This window comes from Callithrix jacchus, chromosome 1 (assembly GCF_049354715.1).
Source record: "Callithrix jacchus isolate 240 chromosome 1, calJac240_pri, whole genome shotgun sequence".
NCBI classification, from domain to species: domain Eukaryota; kingdom Metazoa; phylum Chordata; class Mammalia; order Primates; family Cebidae; genus Callithrix; species Callithrix jacchus.
This window is the reverse complement of record NC_133502.1, coordinates 168,781,742-168,797,106: the sequence shown is the minus strand read 5'-3', so window position 1 is coordinate 168,797,106 and position 15,365 is coordinate 168,781,742. Positions and strand designations below refer to the sequence as shown.

Here is a 15,365-nt window from a genome sequence, read left to right as displayed (position 1 = left end):
GGACTACTGGAATACAGGCACCAGCTTGAGTCATCCTTGTGAATCTGGGGTCTTCTGCCGAGCTAGTGGTTGATAAGTGTTGGTTGAATTGACTTGAGCCTCTCCTACAAGATGACTCATAGCTCAGTGTGGGGTAATATACAGAGGTCCAGGAGCCAGGCCTCTTTTCCCCTCTGGGCTTGCATTGGGTGACATTTGGGCATGAGGGCCTCTCCTAGACCTCCTAGCTAGCCTCAACATCATAATCTCTTTGAAGGCAGAGTTAGCTGAAACTATCAGCTGTTAGCTGAAACAGATTTTACATCCTACCTCTCATGTTACAGTTTCAGAGACTCCTCCACTCTCTGGGAATGACACAGACTCCCTCCCCTGCAACGGTGGCAGCTTGGCAACTAGCACTCCGTGTGTGTCCTGCCTGGTCACTGGCCACCGCCTATGGGCTGACAAGAGTGGCTGCCATGTCCTGGGCCTGATTGAGGACTACGAGGCCCTGCTCAAGCAGATCGGACAGGGACAGAGGCTCCTTGCCGAAATGTACATTCAAATCCAAGAGACTCCCAGCTCCGAAAGTCAAGAGCTGGGGACAAAGGTAACCTGATCACAGAGCTAGGGGGCACAAGCTGCTCCCTGGGAGTGTGGGTGGAAGGGATAGGGGAGTCAAATGGCGCAGTTGTCCTCAGTAGGACCCTGAGGAGAGGGACCAAGAAGTGTGGCTCCAGAGAGTTCAGAGGTCAGGTTCCGTGTGGGGGGAACCATTGGTGGTGGTTGTGTTTGGTGGGGGTCACGCCCTGTCTTCCTGTAACTGCTTCCTGGGCTCTGCTGTCTTGCTCCCATGATGGCTCTGTACATCCGGTCTCTCATCCATTCTTCTCTCCATCTGCATCCCCGTGTGTCCATTCATCTGCCATCCACCTGGCTGTCACCCATTATGAAGTGGAATTAGTAGTTCAAAGGTTGTGAGGGCTCTTGATGATAACCATTGCTGCATTACTTTCCAAAATGATTCTATCTGTGTTCATGAACGGAACGTTTGTCTCACTACATTTTTTCTTTATTGAGTTTTTGTTGTTGCGTTTTTTTTGTTTTGAGACAGGATCTAGCTCTGTCGCCCAGGGTGGCGTACAGTGGTGTGATTATGGCTCACTGTAGCCTCGACGTCCACCTCGTAGGCTCAAGCAATCTTCCTGCTCGGCCTCCTAAGTAGCTCTGACCACAGGCTTGTGCCAAAACCTGGCTATTTTTTTTAGAGACAGGGTCTCACTATGTTGCCCAGGCTGGCCTTGAACTCCTGGGCTCAAATGATCCTCCCAGCTTGGCTGCCCAAAGTGTTGAGATTACAGGCGTGAGCTATCATGCCTGGTGCCATATATATATATAATTTTCCCGATGAAGTCTCATTTCTGTTACCCAGGCTGGAGTTCAGTGGTGTGATCTCGATTCAGTGCAGCCTCCGCCTCCTGGGTTCAAGCAATTCTCCTGCCTCAGCCTCTCTAGTAGCTGGGATTACAGGTGTGGGCCACCATGCCCAACTAATTTTTGTATTTGCAGTAGAGATGGGATTTCACCATGTTGGCCAGGCTGGTCTTGAACTCCTGACCTCAGGTGATCCACCCATCTTGGCTTCCCAAAGTGCTGGAATTACAGGCATGAGACACTGCGCCTGGCTGAGATAATTTTATTTATAATGATTGTTTTGTCACTTTAATATCTAAAAAGCGTGTGTCTTTTTCTCTTGCTCTTTTTTTTTTTTTTTTTTTTTTTTTTTGAGACAGGATCTGGCGGCGTTACCCAGGCTGGCGTATGTGGCACGATTATGGCACACTGCAGCCTTGACCTCCTGGACTTAAACAATCCTCCCATCTCAACTTCCCAAGTAGCCAGGACTACAGGTGTGCTGCACTGCCACACCTAGCTTTTTGTTTTTTGTAGAGATGGGATCTCACCATGTTGCCTAGGGTGGTCTCGAATTCCTGGGCTCAAGCATTCCTCCTGCCTTGGCCTCCCAAAGTGTTAGGATTACAGGCATGAACCACTGTGTCTGACCTTGTTCTGTTTTTGTATTTATTTTATTACTTATGAAAACAAATGCTTTTTTCATTTCTTCTTTTTTTGTGTTTCTCCTTTTCTGAGTCACATACTTAGTTTTCTTATGTCCTTGATACCTCCCAATTTGAGTTTTCTCTGCAAGCAGAGAGCGTGAAAGAGACTTTACAAGGCCCTGATATCATATTCACTATAGCAGGGCCATTTAACAGGGACCACTGAAGACAAACCATTTATTGCCTGCTGTTGGTGTCATTTGCTCTGGGGGGCTCTCTGTGGGCTGCTGAACAGTGAGAATAGCCCTCCCGCAGATCCTTTACTTGGAGTAGTAACTCTAGTTAATGCTGGTGGTTATTAATCATAGTTATTGATTGGGCTAAAATCACCACTGAAATTCTCTCATAATCTACAATTCACCCGTCTGTAAGAACAATAAATTGGTGTTATGTGGCACCAGGCTTTTGCTCAGCATGTGAAACAAGAAGCCCTACAGTGTGGAGATTTATGCCGCATGTTAAGTCTTGCTTGTCCAAAATCTTTTTCACGACTGCATATAACAGCCTTCATATCCCCCCCATGTAGGGTCCACACCTGGTCCCACTTAGCAAGTTTGTCAGCAGTGTGAGCACAGCCAGGCTGACCCTGGAAGAGGCCTACAGGCGGCTGACGCACCTCTGGAGAGTCTCTCTCCCCTCAGATGGCCAGTGCCCTCTTCACTGTAAGCAGGTAGGTGGTAACACATGATTCAGAGGCTCAAGGATGCCACTGGGGCCCATGTCTCAGTTTCCTCCATGCCAAACCCAGGACCTGGCACATAGCAGATGTGCCCACCATTTGGGATATGTATCGGGGAGGAGATGGCACTTTTTGCCATGGCTTCACTGTGTTCTTACTTGATCCGTCCTGCACTCCTGTAGTGCTGACCTGGCTGAGCACTTCTTTGTTGAGTAGAATCCCGTCCACATTCTGCGCATGAGGCAACTCAGACTCGGGCAGCCAGGGCCCTTGGTCAGGGTTGGAGCTTGAAGTCCCAGTTTGGCCTCATGTACTAGCTCATTCTTTTGTACTCATCATTCATCCCTTTTATGGATGCCTTTCTCTGAACCTTTTAATTCCTATCAATAGCTTTCATCATCATCTTTTTTTTTCTTTTTCTTTTTTTTTTGTTTTTGAGATGGAGTTTTACTCTTGTTGCCTAGTCTGGAATGCAATGGTGTTATCTTGGCTCACCGCAACCTCTACCTTCTGGGTTCAAATGATTCTCCTGCCTCAGCCTCCTGAGTTGCTGGGATTACAGACATGTGCCACCACGCCCAGCTAATTTTTTGTATTTTTACTAGAGAAGGGGTTTCTCCATGTTGGTCAGGCTGGTCTCAAACTCCCAACCTCAGGTGATCTACCCATTTTGGCCTCCCAAAGTAATGGGGTTACAGGCATGAGTCACCGTGCTCAGGTATCATCATATTTGAGTGGAACTTGTTCAAAATCTGTTTTAACTACTTAGTCTGTAAACCAGGAGTCAGGGAGAGTAGAAGCTGTCCCCTGATTTCTGTGTGTGGGATGTGTGGGATACATGTGCTATCATGACAAGGTGAGTGCCCACTCTGGCTAATCCGAGAAACCTCCTTGGAAGAAGGGACATGCAGGTTAAGAAAGAGTTAGAACTCTCTGTTTGGTGGCCTGATAAATATTTGCCCCTTTGTTTATCTAACCTGTAAGTTCTGGCGGAAGGCCAGCAGAAAGGCAAAAGGGAAATTTACATTTTGTGTCATTATCTCATTTAGTTAAACCCCTTTGGACAGCTCTCAGGTCTCTCAAACATGACCAGGAAGTAGCTGGTGGGGCAGCCCTCTGCTCTGAAGTCCCTAATGAGCCTGTCCTAAGATTTCCCTCTGGGGATCCTGGGGACAAAGTTTGAAGGCACTAAGCTGAGGGAAGTTCATAACTGTTCATTCCATAGAAAAATCTTTTTTCCCCCACGTTTAGCTGGTGTCAGTATCAGGTGAAAGACAAAGTATCAGGGAGGAAAGCTGGGACTCACTGGGGTCCAGCCCCATGTGGGTTGGTCTTTCCCTTCTTCTAATCCATCAAGCCCTTTTCCATCTTACGCTTAGGTGACACAGATGGCCTGAAGTGTCCCAAGTCCTGCTCTTGGCTGGCTCCTTCTCACCTTTCAAGTCTTAGCTTAAATATAACTAGTCAGAGAGGCTCCCTGATTCCTCCATCATAGCCTCCTCTTCTGTTTCATCATGACCTTTTCAACAAATTATAATTGTGTCTTTGTTTAATGTCTGTCTTCCTCTATTTTCCTTCCAAGGACAGTTTCTGTTTTATTTATATTTTGAATGAACCAGTGATTTTTTTTCTATATACCCAAACTAGTACCTGCCTCATATGATTTTAATATAAACATCTCTGAACTAAACAATTGACCCTTAATCCAGTGTTTTTGTCCTTAGCACATAGTAGTAACTATTGAATCGACAGAATACAGCTTACACACACACACACACACACACACACACACAAACACACACATATATAATATATTATGTATACATACACACACAAATTATAGCCACACTGATTTTCCCCTGCTTGCAAATTGTTCCAGGAGTGGTTGGTGCTCCTGAGTGCCCCTTTCCTTCTGAAGGTTTCTTGAGTAACTGATTAAGCTCACTTTGATGTCATGGAATCGTGGAGCCAGAAAAAGGACCTTTGAGATATTCTGATGTGGTTGCTGGGCTACAGACCCCCTGTGTGGTGTTAAATTGTCTCTAACCACTTTTCTGTCACTTCTGTGTTTCATACAGTGCCTTTGCTTTGTGTGAAATGTGTGTAATGCTGATTTCTAAGTTTTCACCACCAACCCAGGGGTTTTGAACTACCTCGTGTTTTCTTTTGAGTGTTATTAATTGCCTTTTGCATTTAGTATACCATCCCATGCAGTCTGGAGTGCTCTGGAAAGTGTGTATCTTGTGCACCAGTTGTGTGGAGGGATACAAATGTACACACATACTTGCTTATAATAATTTTTTTAAATGGAGAATAAACAATAACAAAACAGGCTACATATAGTAGTGGGAGGGGAGAGACTGGAGTAACAGATAGAAGGTAGATTTCTCTGAATAGACTTTGTTTTGTAGATTTGACTTTGCAACTGTATAAATGCATTACATAATTATAAAAAAATTGAAATGAGAAAACAGTTTCTAAAAATTCTTGGCAAGATGAAACAAACCTTACTGTATGTGGCGTTATAGGCATCACAGCACAAAAAGGAAGCATTTCAATGTCTAAAACACAGTAGTTTGACCACACATTTCTAGTAGAAATATTCTAAGGGCGAGAAAAAATTTAAACTCTTTTCAATGGTTAGTTAGTAATGATATTGATACTGATATTCTGAATTATTATATTTCTCTTGTAAGATAATACAACATTTAATTTTATTTTTACTGTGAGGAAAAAGAGATATGAAATCAAAGAAATAACGCTGTAATCCTAAATTTGAATAGCAGATATCAGTATGAACTTGTGATGTATTATCCTTTAAAAAACATTTATGAACATTCTCAACATATAATGCTCTAGAAACCATGTCTGTTCTAGCACCAGTGAGCACCCTTGATGCCCAAATTATGGTTTCTAGATACCTTTGCCCACTAAAAGGAACTAAGGTTTCTTGCAGAAATGGTTTGTTGCTAGGTCTGGGGCAGGAAATGTATAGTATGAGCCTGGAACGTATTTCATTCTTGTGAGAAAGGATCCAGCATGAGGAAAGAGGGAGAGAACCCCATGGATTTAGAGTGGTTCCCAAAGTGTGGGCCCTGGATCTGCAACACCTGCATCACCTTCAAAATGCACCTTCTCGGGCCTCACCCCAAACCTACTGAATCAGGAAATGTGAGAGTGCACCCCAGCAGTCTGTTTTTACAGCCCTCTAGGTAGGTTTGAGAACCACTGGATTAAAAGAAACTTAAGCGATAGTCAGATGCCAAACATGGATCTTATTGCATCCTGAATTGAACCAATTTTTTAGAAAAAGAAAATTATGAAGCTATCAGGGAAGGTTCACTGACTGTATTTGGTGATACTAAGGAATTATTGCCCTTTTTTTTTTAGGTGTCATAATGATATTGTGATTTTTTTTTTTTTTTTTGGCTTTTATGAATCTTTTTATGTCTGGGATGGTGGCTCATGCCTGTAATCCCAGCACTTTTAGAGGCCAAAGTGGGAAGATCACCTGAGGCCAGAAGTTCGAGAGCAGCCTGGGCAGCTTAGTAAGATGCTTTCTCTATTTCAAACAAACAAACAAACAAACAAAAAACAAACACAACTTTTTCTTCTAGAGAGATGTAAAAAATTGTATAGATGAAATGATATGATTGGCTTCTAGGGTTGGTTTCCGAATCATCTTGGGGAGAGGATGGGCAGGAATGTAGTAGATACAAGTATGACCATGAATTGATCATTGCTGTAGCTGAATGGGCACTTGGGGATTCATTATTCACTTCTTTCTACTTTTGTAAATGTTTGAGATTTTTCATCATAAAAAAAACGAGCAAAAATTCCTGTCCATGAAGTCAGGCAGAACACTGATGCAGAAGCCTGAGGCCTCCTGGGAATGGGTGGCTTCCAGCGCTGCAGCTCTGTGGCCCTCCGGAAGGGTTGTTCTGGCAAGTTGAGGATACTAGGCACACTGCTTACACCCAGCGTTTCATTTAATCCCTTGAGGAAATCTTGAAGGAGTTAGCCATGATTCTTCCCCTTTTCCAGACGTAGGAACAGAAACTCCAAGAGGTTAAATGACTTGCTTCAGTGTCATAGAGCTGGAGAGTGCTGGAGCTGTGCTTTGAGCCCCTGCTGTTGTTACCATGGTATATTCATCCTATAAAAATGAAGACTGGAAACCAGGGGAACAACAGACATGTAAACAATGAAAATTCCCTGTTTTAAGTACTGGATAGAATATGTACAGGGTGTTATGAGAGCAGCAGTGAAAATTAGCCCACTGTGAGTGGGTACATGGTGTCACAGCACCTGCTCTGTACCAGACACTGGTGGTTAGAGGGAGGAAATGAGCGTGTACAGGAAGCAAACAGTCACTCCATTGTGCCATGACATGGGTGGTGATGGGGAGACACTGAGGCCCTGGGGCACCCAGAGTAGCAGCAGCCAGCCTAAAAGAAGTGCCAGGTCAACTTCCTGGAAGAGGCGACACCTGAGCTGACTTTAGAACGCGGAATGGTTCAGTCAGGCTGACTTTGCAATGATCATTCCTGCTGAATTCCATTATCTCATTTGAGTCTCACTCTACTGCTGTGTGATAGCTGGGTCAGGGATTATTATTCTGATTTTATAGATGTGGGACTAAGGCTTTGACTGTAGAGAGACTTTGTCCTGGAATGTGTGGCCTCTAGAGCCATGACCAGAACCTAAATCTTCGTGGGCTCTTAGCCCCAAGGAAAAGAATCGAAGCAAACCTAATGTTTAAAATTAGGATCTGTTTGGGAAGAACTGTTGAAGTCCTTGTACCTGACATGACTGGTTAATCTTAAAAGTAGGTTAAGTCAGAGAATCAAAAAATGATACGTACCTTAAACATTTTAGTTTAACTTAAAACAGATAAATGTACATTCATTTGCCATTCTTTTGATGTAGGGCCAGGGCCTTTTCTTTGAATATGGGTCTTCTGATTGGAGTTTCACATCTTCTTTCTTTCATAAACTACATCCATAATGTATGTCTGTCACTTCCAATTTCTGTTTCTTTAAGATGAAGAGAAAACTTAGACACTTGCAAAGCAATTTGAATATGGAATTCTTCTAGACTGTGTTCCTCCCACATCTTTTATAGTTGTCTCACCCACACCTAATTTGCCAGAAATGTGTTTTTTAGTGACTTGCTTTTATCAAGTCTTTCCTGAAGCATATGTTAGTTTTCATACAACCAGTTCTCTCTTTTAATACACATATTTCATGGGCTTACTTAATATTTAATTAAATTATGCAATTTGATTACAAGTACAGCTACCATAAACAAGTTTGGAAACAAACTAAAGTGACTCTTCCTGAGCTGACAACTCACCATGTCTCCTGTTGGGAGCAGAAGTGTTTTGGTGCAGCAGAGAGCAGCCTGTGCCAGGGTACTTTCCTGACAGAAAGGGAGTGTCTTTCCTCTGTGAGCTGGTTTGGTGGAGACTGGCTGAGAGGGCTCCACCATGTGTGTATTTCACCTCAGAGCACTGGGGACTCTGGTTTTGCCACCCATCCACAGTTTACTCTCCAAAACCAAAAGTTTCTCCTAATGGAGCATACTCTTCTGTTAGAAATAGATGCTTGGTGCAGCAAAGAAAAATTAGCACTGAGACAAAGGATTTTTTAGCAATGCAATTTTTACTTCCTGAACTGCAGGAAGGATACCCTTGCTAGCCATTGTGCCATGAGAGTACAATGAATGAAGGAAAAGCAGACAAATTTATCCCTTACACATTTGGGGTTGTTGTTACTGCTGTGTTTGATTTCCATTGGTTGGAGCCAGACCTCACAATTTAAACTGAAACATGATTGACTAATAACTTAAAACTTTTTTAAACAGGTAAAAGCAGTGGAAAGCTGGGACATGCCTGTGAGCATGTCCAGCACAGATATCTTGGTTAAAGTACAAGGATACAGAATGTACTACATGCCTGTAAGCATGGCATGTCTAACAGCTACATAGGATAGGGCTTAACAGAGAGTTATTAGCACACTTATGATTTATTTTTTGACAAGAAAGGAAACTTTAAAAAGGAACTTTTCTACTTCCCACATCTTCTAATAATACTTTTATATGATCTTTTTAAGATTTAGACATGGAAAAGTTTTTAAAGTCAGCATTATAGTTTGTTTGTTTTTTTTAACTCAATTTGAAATCATGTCTCATGGAGATAATTGCTGTTAACATTTTGATGACATCTATGGATGTGGACATTTATATTCAGTTTTGTGGAACAGGAATGCCTTAGATACAGGATATGTTATTCTGGGCTCTTTTGTCACTAATTATGATCATTTTTTGATATCAATATATAGAACTCTACAACATCATTTTTAGTGGCTGCAAAATTATTATATTATATGTAAGTACCATAATTTATCCAGATCAATACTGAAACACATCAGGTTATGTTTTCCTAAAATGAACAATACTGAGACGAACGTCCTTGTATATAGGCATCTTCTTGTACTTTTGCTGTTATTCCTTGGGGTAAATGCCAAAGTGTAGAACTGTGGGGGCAAAGAGTTAAGCACATCTTAGTTTGATGGGTCTTGCCAAGGTGTTCTTGCTGAGCCATGCCAACCTGCACTTCCACCAGAGGTCACGAGGTCTTTCCCCTTACCCTCGATGGGTTTTCTCCAAATTTGCCCTTTCCTGCTTATTTCCTTTCAAATATTTTTGCTAGTGAGGTTGAGCATTTTTTCATAGGGCTTTGTAATCCTTCCCGTGTAGTGTGATGTTTTATGTTCTTTGTTCATTTTTCTAATTTATTTTTTCTCTAGATTGGAGAAATGAAGACAGAGATCACTAAACTACATAAAAAATTGTTTGAACAAGAAAAAAAGTTGCAAAACACTGTGAAGCTTTTGCAGCTGAGCAAGCGCCAGGAAAAAGTCATCTTTGATCAGTGTGAGTGAGTGTGGGGCTGACTGCTCTGCCTGCCTTCCTGCCTCTGAGGGCTCCCAGTTCAGCTCTGGATTACCCACGCTAGAGCCCAGATTGTTTGTAATCATGCCTCTCATTTGTGGGTTCCTTTTCATACTCCATCCTTGTGACTCACATGGACAAGTGTATTCACTTAACACACCTTTGTAGAGCGGCCCCTTGGTGCCAGGGACTGTCATCTCACTGGGAGACAGTCGTGTGGCATGTGCAGTGATGGGATCATGCAGCGTACTGGGGTGGGAGTGGGGTGGCCATCACTGTCCCAGGGAGGTGAGCATCTTAGACCAATTGACCTCTGCACTGAGTGTGAAGGGAGGAGTAGGCATTGTCAGATGGAGTGGGGAGTGGCTGTCCAGTGGGGAAGAGCGTGGAGAGAGGTACAGAGGCAAGAAATGGTTTTGTATGTCAGAAACCAAAACCAGTCCCTATTGGTGGGGTAAAGCCTGCAAACAGTGGATTGAGGCGGGAGTGCTTCACGAAAGACTAGGTGGCAGGCTCAGGGCAGAGGATTGACGTGTTACATCTATGTGCAAGAATGGCTCACTGGTGGCTGCTTCACCAGTGAGGAGGTGGCTGACTCCCTAGTCAGGCAGGAAAGAAGGCCCTTAGCCATGACACTGGGGATCCAGAGGAGGGCACGGATTTGAGAAATACTTCTCAAGGCAGATGCTGAGACTCAGGGTCGGGTGAGGTTGAGTAACTTTTGTAAGGTCAGTCCCATTTCCGATCTAGCCACTTTGGAGATTGTATGGGAGCAGCTCTGTTTCCCGGTTTAAACCCTCAGCACTCCCTCCCACTGCATGTTTAGAGGAGCAGGCGGCAGCTGAGTTTCCAATAGTGCCTGTTGTCAACATGGCACCGGCCAAGCCTGTGCTGCCTGCATGTCAGTTTCCCTGTCTTAGGAGAACTGCTGACTGTAGCACTTTCCCTCTGGAGGTGCCAGCCTGCCTTGTGCGTCTCTCTTATCAAAGTCCAGCATTTCTGAGAAGCACAGAACAGAGATTATTGCCAAGTAGGAGTTCTCCTTAGCCACACCTGGGAACCTTCTGAAAATAGACTCTGAGACTGGCACCATTTGAACTGCAAAAGAGAGAAGCTCAGCCACTGAGCAGGCACTGAATTTCTGTTCTTTGCCCCTCATGCCAGTCTCTGGGGACAGAGGTGAACAAGACAGTCTTTGCCAGTGAGGGTTGTGGGCTTAATGTAGGAGACACAGAGCTTAGCTGCAGGATGGTGTGCTGAGTGCATCCTAGGAGACCTGAGCGGTGGTTCAAGACTGACTGGTTCTTGAGGGATGACTAGGAGTTCGTCAGCAGCGCAGGGGCAGGAATAGGATCCTGGCAGATGGCCCTGTGACCTTGTTGCTATGCTCCAGGGGTGAGAGAGAACTGAGTGCCCAGGGACATGCTTAGGATATGCAAAGGGTTTTCCTGTGGGAGATGAGTGAGGGGGGTAAGCAGGAACCAGGTTTCAAGGAGCCTTGTGGACAGGACTCCAGAATGAGCAGCAGGGACTGGCGGGGTCCATGCGTGTATTAGAAGATCCCATGGCTGAGCTTGGAGGGGCTAGGAGGTCCGGAAGACCTCTTTGGGGGCTGCAGCAGTCTCGCAGGTGGGCAGTGGTTCAGGACTGTCAGGGAGAGGGGATGGTTTTGAAAGACTGTAGGGAAGTCAACCTGGCAGAGTGGCAGATGTCTCTGGGGTTCTGGTTGAGGACTTTGTGTCCCTCGTAGAGTACCTGGAGGGAGACAGTGCTAGCTGCGATCATGCTAAGGCAGCTGTGGAGTATTTGGGTTAGACACATGGGTGGGAAGCGATGCTCTGCATAGGTTTAGGAGAAGGCAGAACTCTGCATTGGCACCTCTCCTCCTCAGCAGCTTACGACCCTGACCAGTCCTAGGGCAGGTAGCTAACCCTGTTGACAGGTGAGGAAATTGCAGAAGTAGGTTCAGATGGGTTGATTACTGTGGGGGGTCAGAAGGACAGAACCCAGGCTCCCTGTGTCCTAGGTCAGAGAGCATGGAATTATTGATTGAGCACAGTTAAAATCTCTACTCTCCTATGTGACCTGCATTCGACTAAAACCCTAAGCTTTAAATTCCTCATCTCTAACTGGAGACACGAATTCCAAAGGACTCAGACTAGATAGTTGTGCCTGGGTTCAATAGCACCCAGTTTTTTTTTATAAAAAGCACCGCAGTTTTCTTATCTGTAAAATAAGAATGATAATGCTACCTAAACTATACTACTTAGCACAGTCCCTGGCACAGAGATGAGGTTCAGCCAGTCTCTTCCTCTCTCTTTCCATTAGGCCAGACCAAATCCTATGCATGGAGGTGGCAAATCATTCATAGTAAGAAGAACCACAAATGTCTCATAACATTTCCCCGCCTGAGCTGGTGTTGCCCGTCTCCATATCTCCTAGGCCTGGCACAGAGCAGGCTTGACCAGAGCAGGGTGAGGGGCTTGCCCCAGGCAGCACAGCTGGTGCCTGACCTGGGGCCTGCAACTCCTCCTGTGCCAGGCTCTGCATCTCCTTCTGAGGAGTCAGGTCCTCGGCGGTTCTCCAAGCCCTGTGGACCTCACTGACCTGCTCTGGGTCTAAAGGGACTAGGTGAAAGTTAGGGTAGCACCTCTTCCTCTGTCCCCCCGTGATGATGGGGAAGAGCAAATGCCAGGGCTGATTTTTGCCTGGTTAAGTTGACACTATATCTTCTCTCAGAGTCTACAGGGAAAAGTAAGGAAAGGGCATCCCAGTGGGACGCTGAGAGTCCTGATGCCCTGGGGCAACTCATTGGCCACGTGACCTGGAACCAGCTACCTCACTTTGAAGCCTCAGGTTCTCATTTGCAAAGCGAGGGCAGTAGTTCTGCCCCATAGGGTGGGGGAATATTCAGTTGGAAACCACTTGTCACCAGGTCAACACTGCTCCACTCAGGTCGATACCTTCTTCCCTGCACCCTGCTAAGGTGGGAAGAACCGTGGACTGAGCTAGACAGGCCTATGTGTGAGTCCCATCTCTGCACTGGGGCCAGTATAGATTTGGGACAAGTCCTTCATTGCTGTGTCCCTCGATCTTTTCCTTGAAGTGGGAATTTCTGTGCTTTGAAACGTGACAGTGCTGTTCAGGTGTAGGGGTCCCCTCAAAGCTTGAGCCAGGTGATCCTTAGTTCTTCTGCCACGAGCTTTGTTCTCTATGTACATGTAGTGTTCTTTCACAATTATCTTTAACCGCCACAGCTGTGATACTTAATCCTTTCTGGGTCACAGGCCCCTTGGTGAATCTGGAGAAAGCTATGGTGTCTCTCTCTCTCTCTTTCTCTCTCTCTCTCTCTGGAGAAATGCAGACATCTAGACCACACCCACGTTTGCACACAGTGTCTGAGGATTTAGGACTGACTCCCCAAACATATCCGTGGCCCCATGTCAAGAACTTCCGCCCTGCAGCAGAGGTTGTGTTGGGGTAGAGAGGCAGTGGCCACCTCTGAAAGTTGTTTTTCTTAGCTAAAAACAAAGTCCACACCATCTGTCCCATCCCCAGTGTCACAGATTGCAAATAAACTCCATTACCTCCAGATGGGAATTTTTGTGAGGCAAGAAATAGATTTTCTCAAGGGCACCACACAGCACCTATTCTGAAGAAGCCACTGGGGAGTCGGGCTGTGTGTGTTGGGCGTGAGTCTGGGACAGCTTCTGGCACTGTTGGCTAAAGGCGTGGCTCCAGAAGCCTTCGATGTTTCCTGAATGGGGAGTAAGCTGATTTTCTGACCCCTGCTGAGAACAGATTCCCTGTCAGGCTTAGAACTCTGATCAAGAGGGGCATTCTTGCTACTGCTGGCATTTGTGTTGGACAAGAAAAAGCCTGAAGGAAGAAGCCACCTTACTTTACAGTTGCTCCTGAAAGCCAGGGCTTGCCCACCCCTTCCAAGAATTCTGATACAGTGGGGATCTGTCTAGTACACTGCTCCTTCCAAGAATTCTGATACAGTGGGGATCTGTCTAGTACACTGCTCCTTCCAAGAATTCTAATACAGTGGGGATCTGTCTAGTACACTGCTCTGGGCATCAGCATTGTCAGGGAGCTCTGAAACCATCCCACCCAACCAGCTCCTGTCCAGGCAGAATGTGACTTGCACAGGGGAACCAGGCTGGGCTATTCCACCACCTAAAGTGCAGGCAAAGGAGAAGCAGCACGCCCATGATTCTTTCTTTCAGGCCATTCAGAGCTGGCTCTAAGAGCTGCTTGGTAAAAACCTGGCTTTGTAGGACTTGGACCCCCATATGTGGTTTGTCTGATCAAGGCACAGTCCCTTCTCACAGCTGCTTCCCAGAGGGCCTAGGAAACCAAAGGGTGCTGGGCAGGCCCAGGCCTCTACCCTCCCAGTGCCATTGCCCTCCCTGGCCCACAGAGGTGAACCTGAGGGATACTTGGGAAGCCAGTTAGCCATGCAGATCTGTGATGGTGTCTTCTGTGAAATGCCATAGCATGCGTTAGCCTCTGCATCACTGTCAGGTGGTGGCTTTTTGGGGCCTTCAAGAGGTGTTGTTGATAGGTTATTTATTTGGTCTGGGGTATGTGATGGGTCATGTGGGGCCTTCGTACCTCCCTCTGGTCTGGATGCTTCAGACCACATGTTATCCACATGTCTGAGCCCTTTGGGGTGGGGCTTATCCTCCCTGCACTTGGCTTTCACACTGCTCTCCTGGACATTCACGCCCCTAATCATCACATTCTTTGCTCTCTCCTCAGTGGTCGTAACCCACAAAATCCTTCGGAAGGCCAGAGGAAACCTGGAGGTATGCCCTTTGAGTCTTGTCACTGCAGGCCATGTGGAAGGTTGGGTGGGGTGCAGGCCCAGAAAGGATCTCTTGAAAAATGAAGGTGCAGGTGGAACCAGGGGATATGTCCTCCTCAGAGTTGTGTGTTTCTCCCAGCAGTGCATGAAAAGTTGTGTTTTATCATGCCATGTCACCAGTGGGGGTTCTAAGTTTTAAATTTGTGTGCTATTTTTAACAGTAAAAAATGCAGCAAACAGTGCTTGGCACATAGTAGGCATTTGATGAATATTTCTTGAATGAATGAATGAATACAGTATGATCTCATTGTCATTTTATTCAGTAAATATTTACTCATCAAACAGTATGTCTTTGAAAGCACTTTCAGAATAACAATCTCGCATTTACCTCTGTCAGGGATCTGACTTCAGAAACCTCTACTGGACTTAAAATTCTCCTTTTTTTCCCTCTTTTCCTAGCTTAGGCCCAGGGGTGCCCATCCAGGAACATGCAGTCCCAGCAGACCAGGCTCCTGAGGAGAACTTTCAGCCAATAAAGTTTGTGCTTCCCCCACTGAGCTTGCGCTGTCTCTTTCTTCCAAGCGTGGTTCCTATTTATTGAGGAAGAAAGAGCTGTCTGGCCAAAGGAAATCTATTTTTTCCCTTCGTGTTTTCTCTCTGAAAGTTGGCTTGAGAGTCATTGTCAGAAAGGTTCATATACTCCACAGCCGGGTGGTAAAAAGCCTCAAGCTCTTGCATGCTGCATTTCAGATCTGGGGCAGGCACCGGAGCTGAGGCTGGGCGCCTTGGTGGGCTTCAGGTCTTCCCCTGGGTTGCTTAG

The 15,365-nt window shown here is 45.6% G+C and overlaps 1 protein-coding gene across 4 annotated transcripts in view; it reads left to right on the top strand.

Moving 5' to 3' along the window:
- CDK5RAP2 (CDK5 regulatory subunit associated protein 2) overlaps positions 1 to 15,098 on the top strand; it is a 209,894-nt gene extending 194,796 nt beyond the window's left edge. For all 4 annotated transcript variants that reach the window (XM_054236374.2, XM_009002215.5, XM_009002222.5 and 1 more), the window contains 5 exons: positions 324 to 589; positions 2,626 to 2,769; positions 9,588 to 9,714; positions 14,500 to 14,546; positions 15,005 to 15,098. In XM_054236374.2, the coding sequence (XP_054092349.1) occupies positions 324 to 589; positions 2,626 to 2,769; positions 9,588 to 9,714; positions 14,500 to 14,546; positions 15,005 to 15,061 (641 nt within the window). In that variant the 3' untranslated portion in view covers positions 15,062 to 15,098. The remainder of the gene's footprint in view (positions 1 to 323; positions 590 to 2,625; positions 2,770 to 9,587; positions 9,715 to 14,499; positions 14,547 to 15,004) is intronic.
- The last annotated feature ends 267 nt before the right edge of the window (positions 15,099 to 15,365 follow it).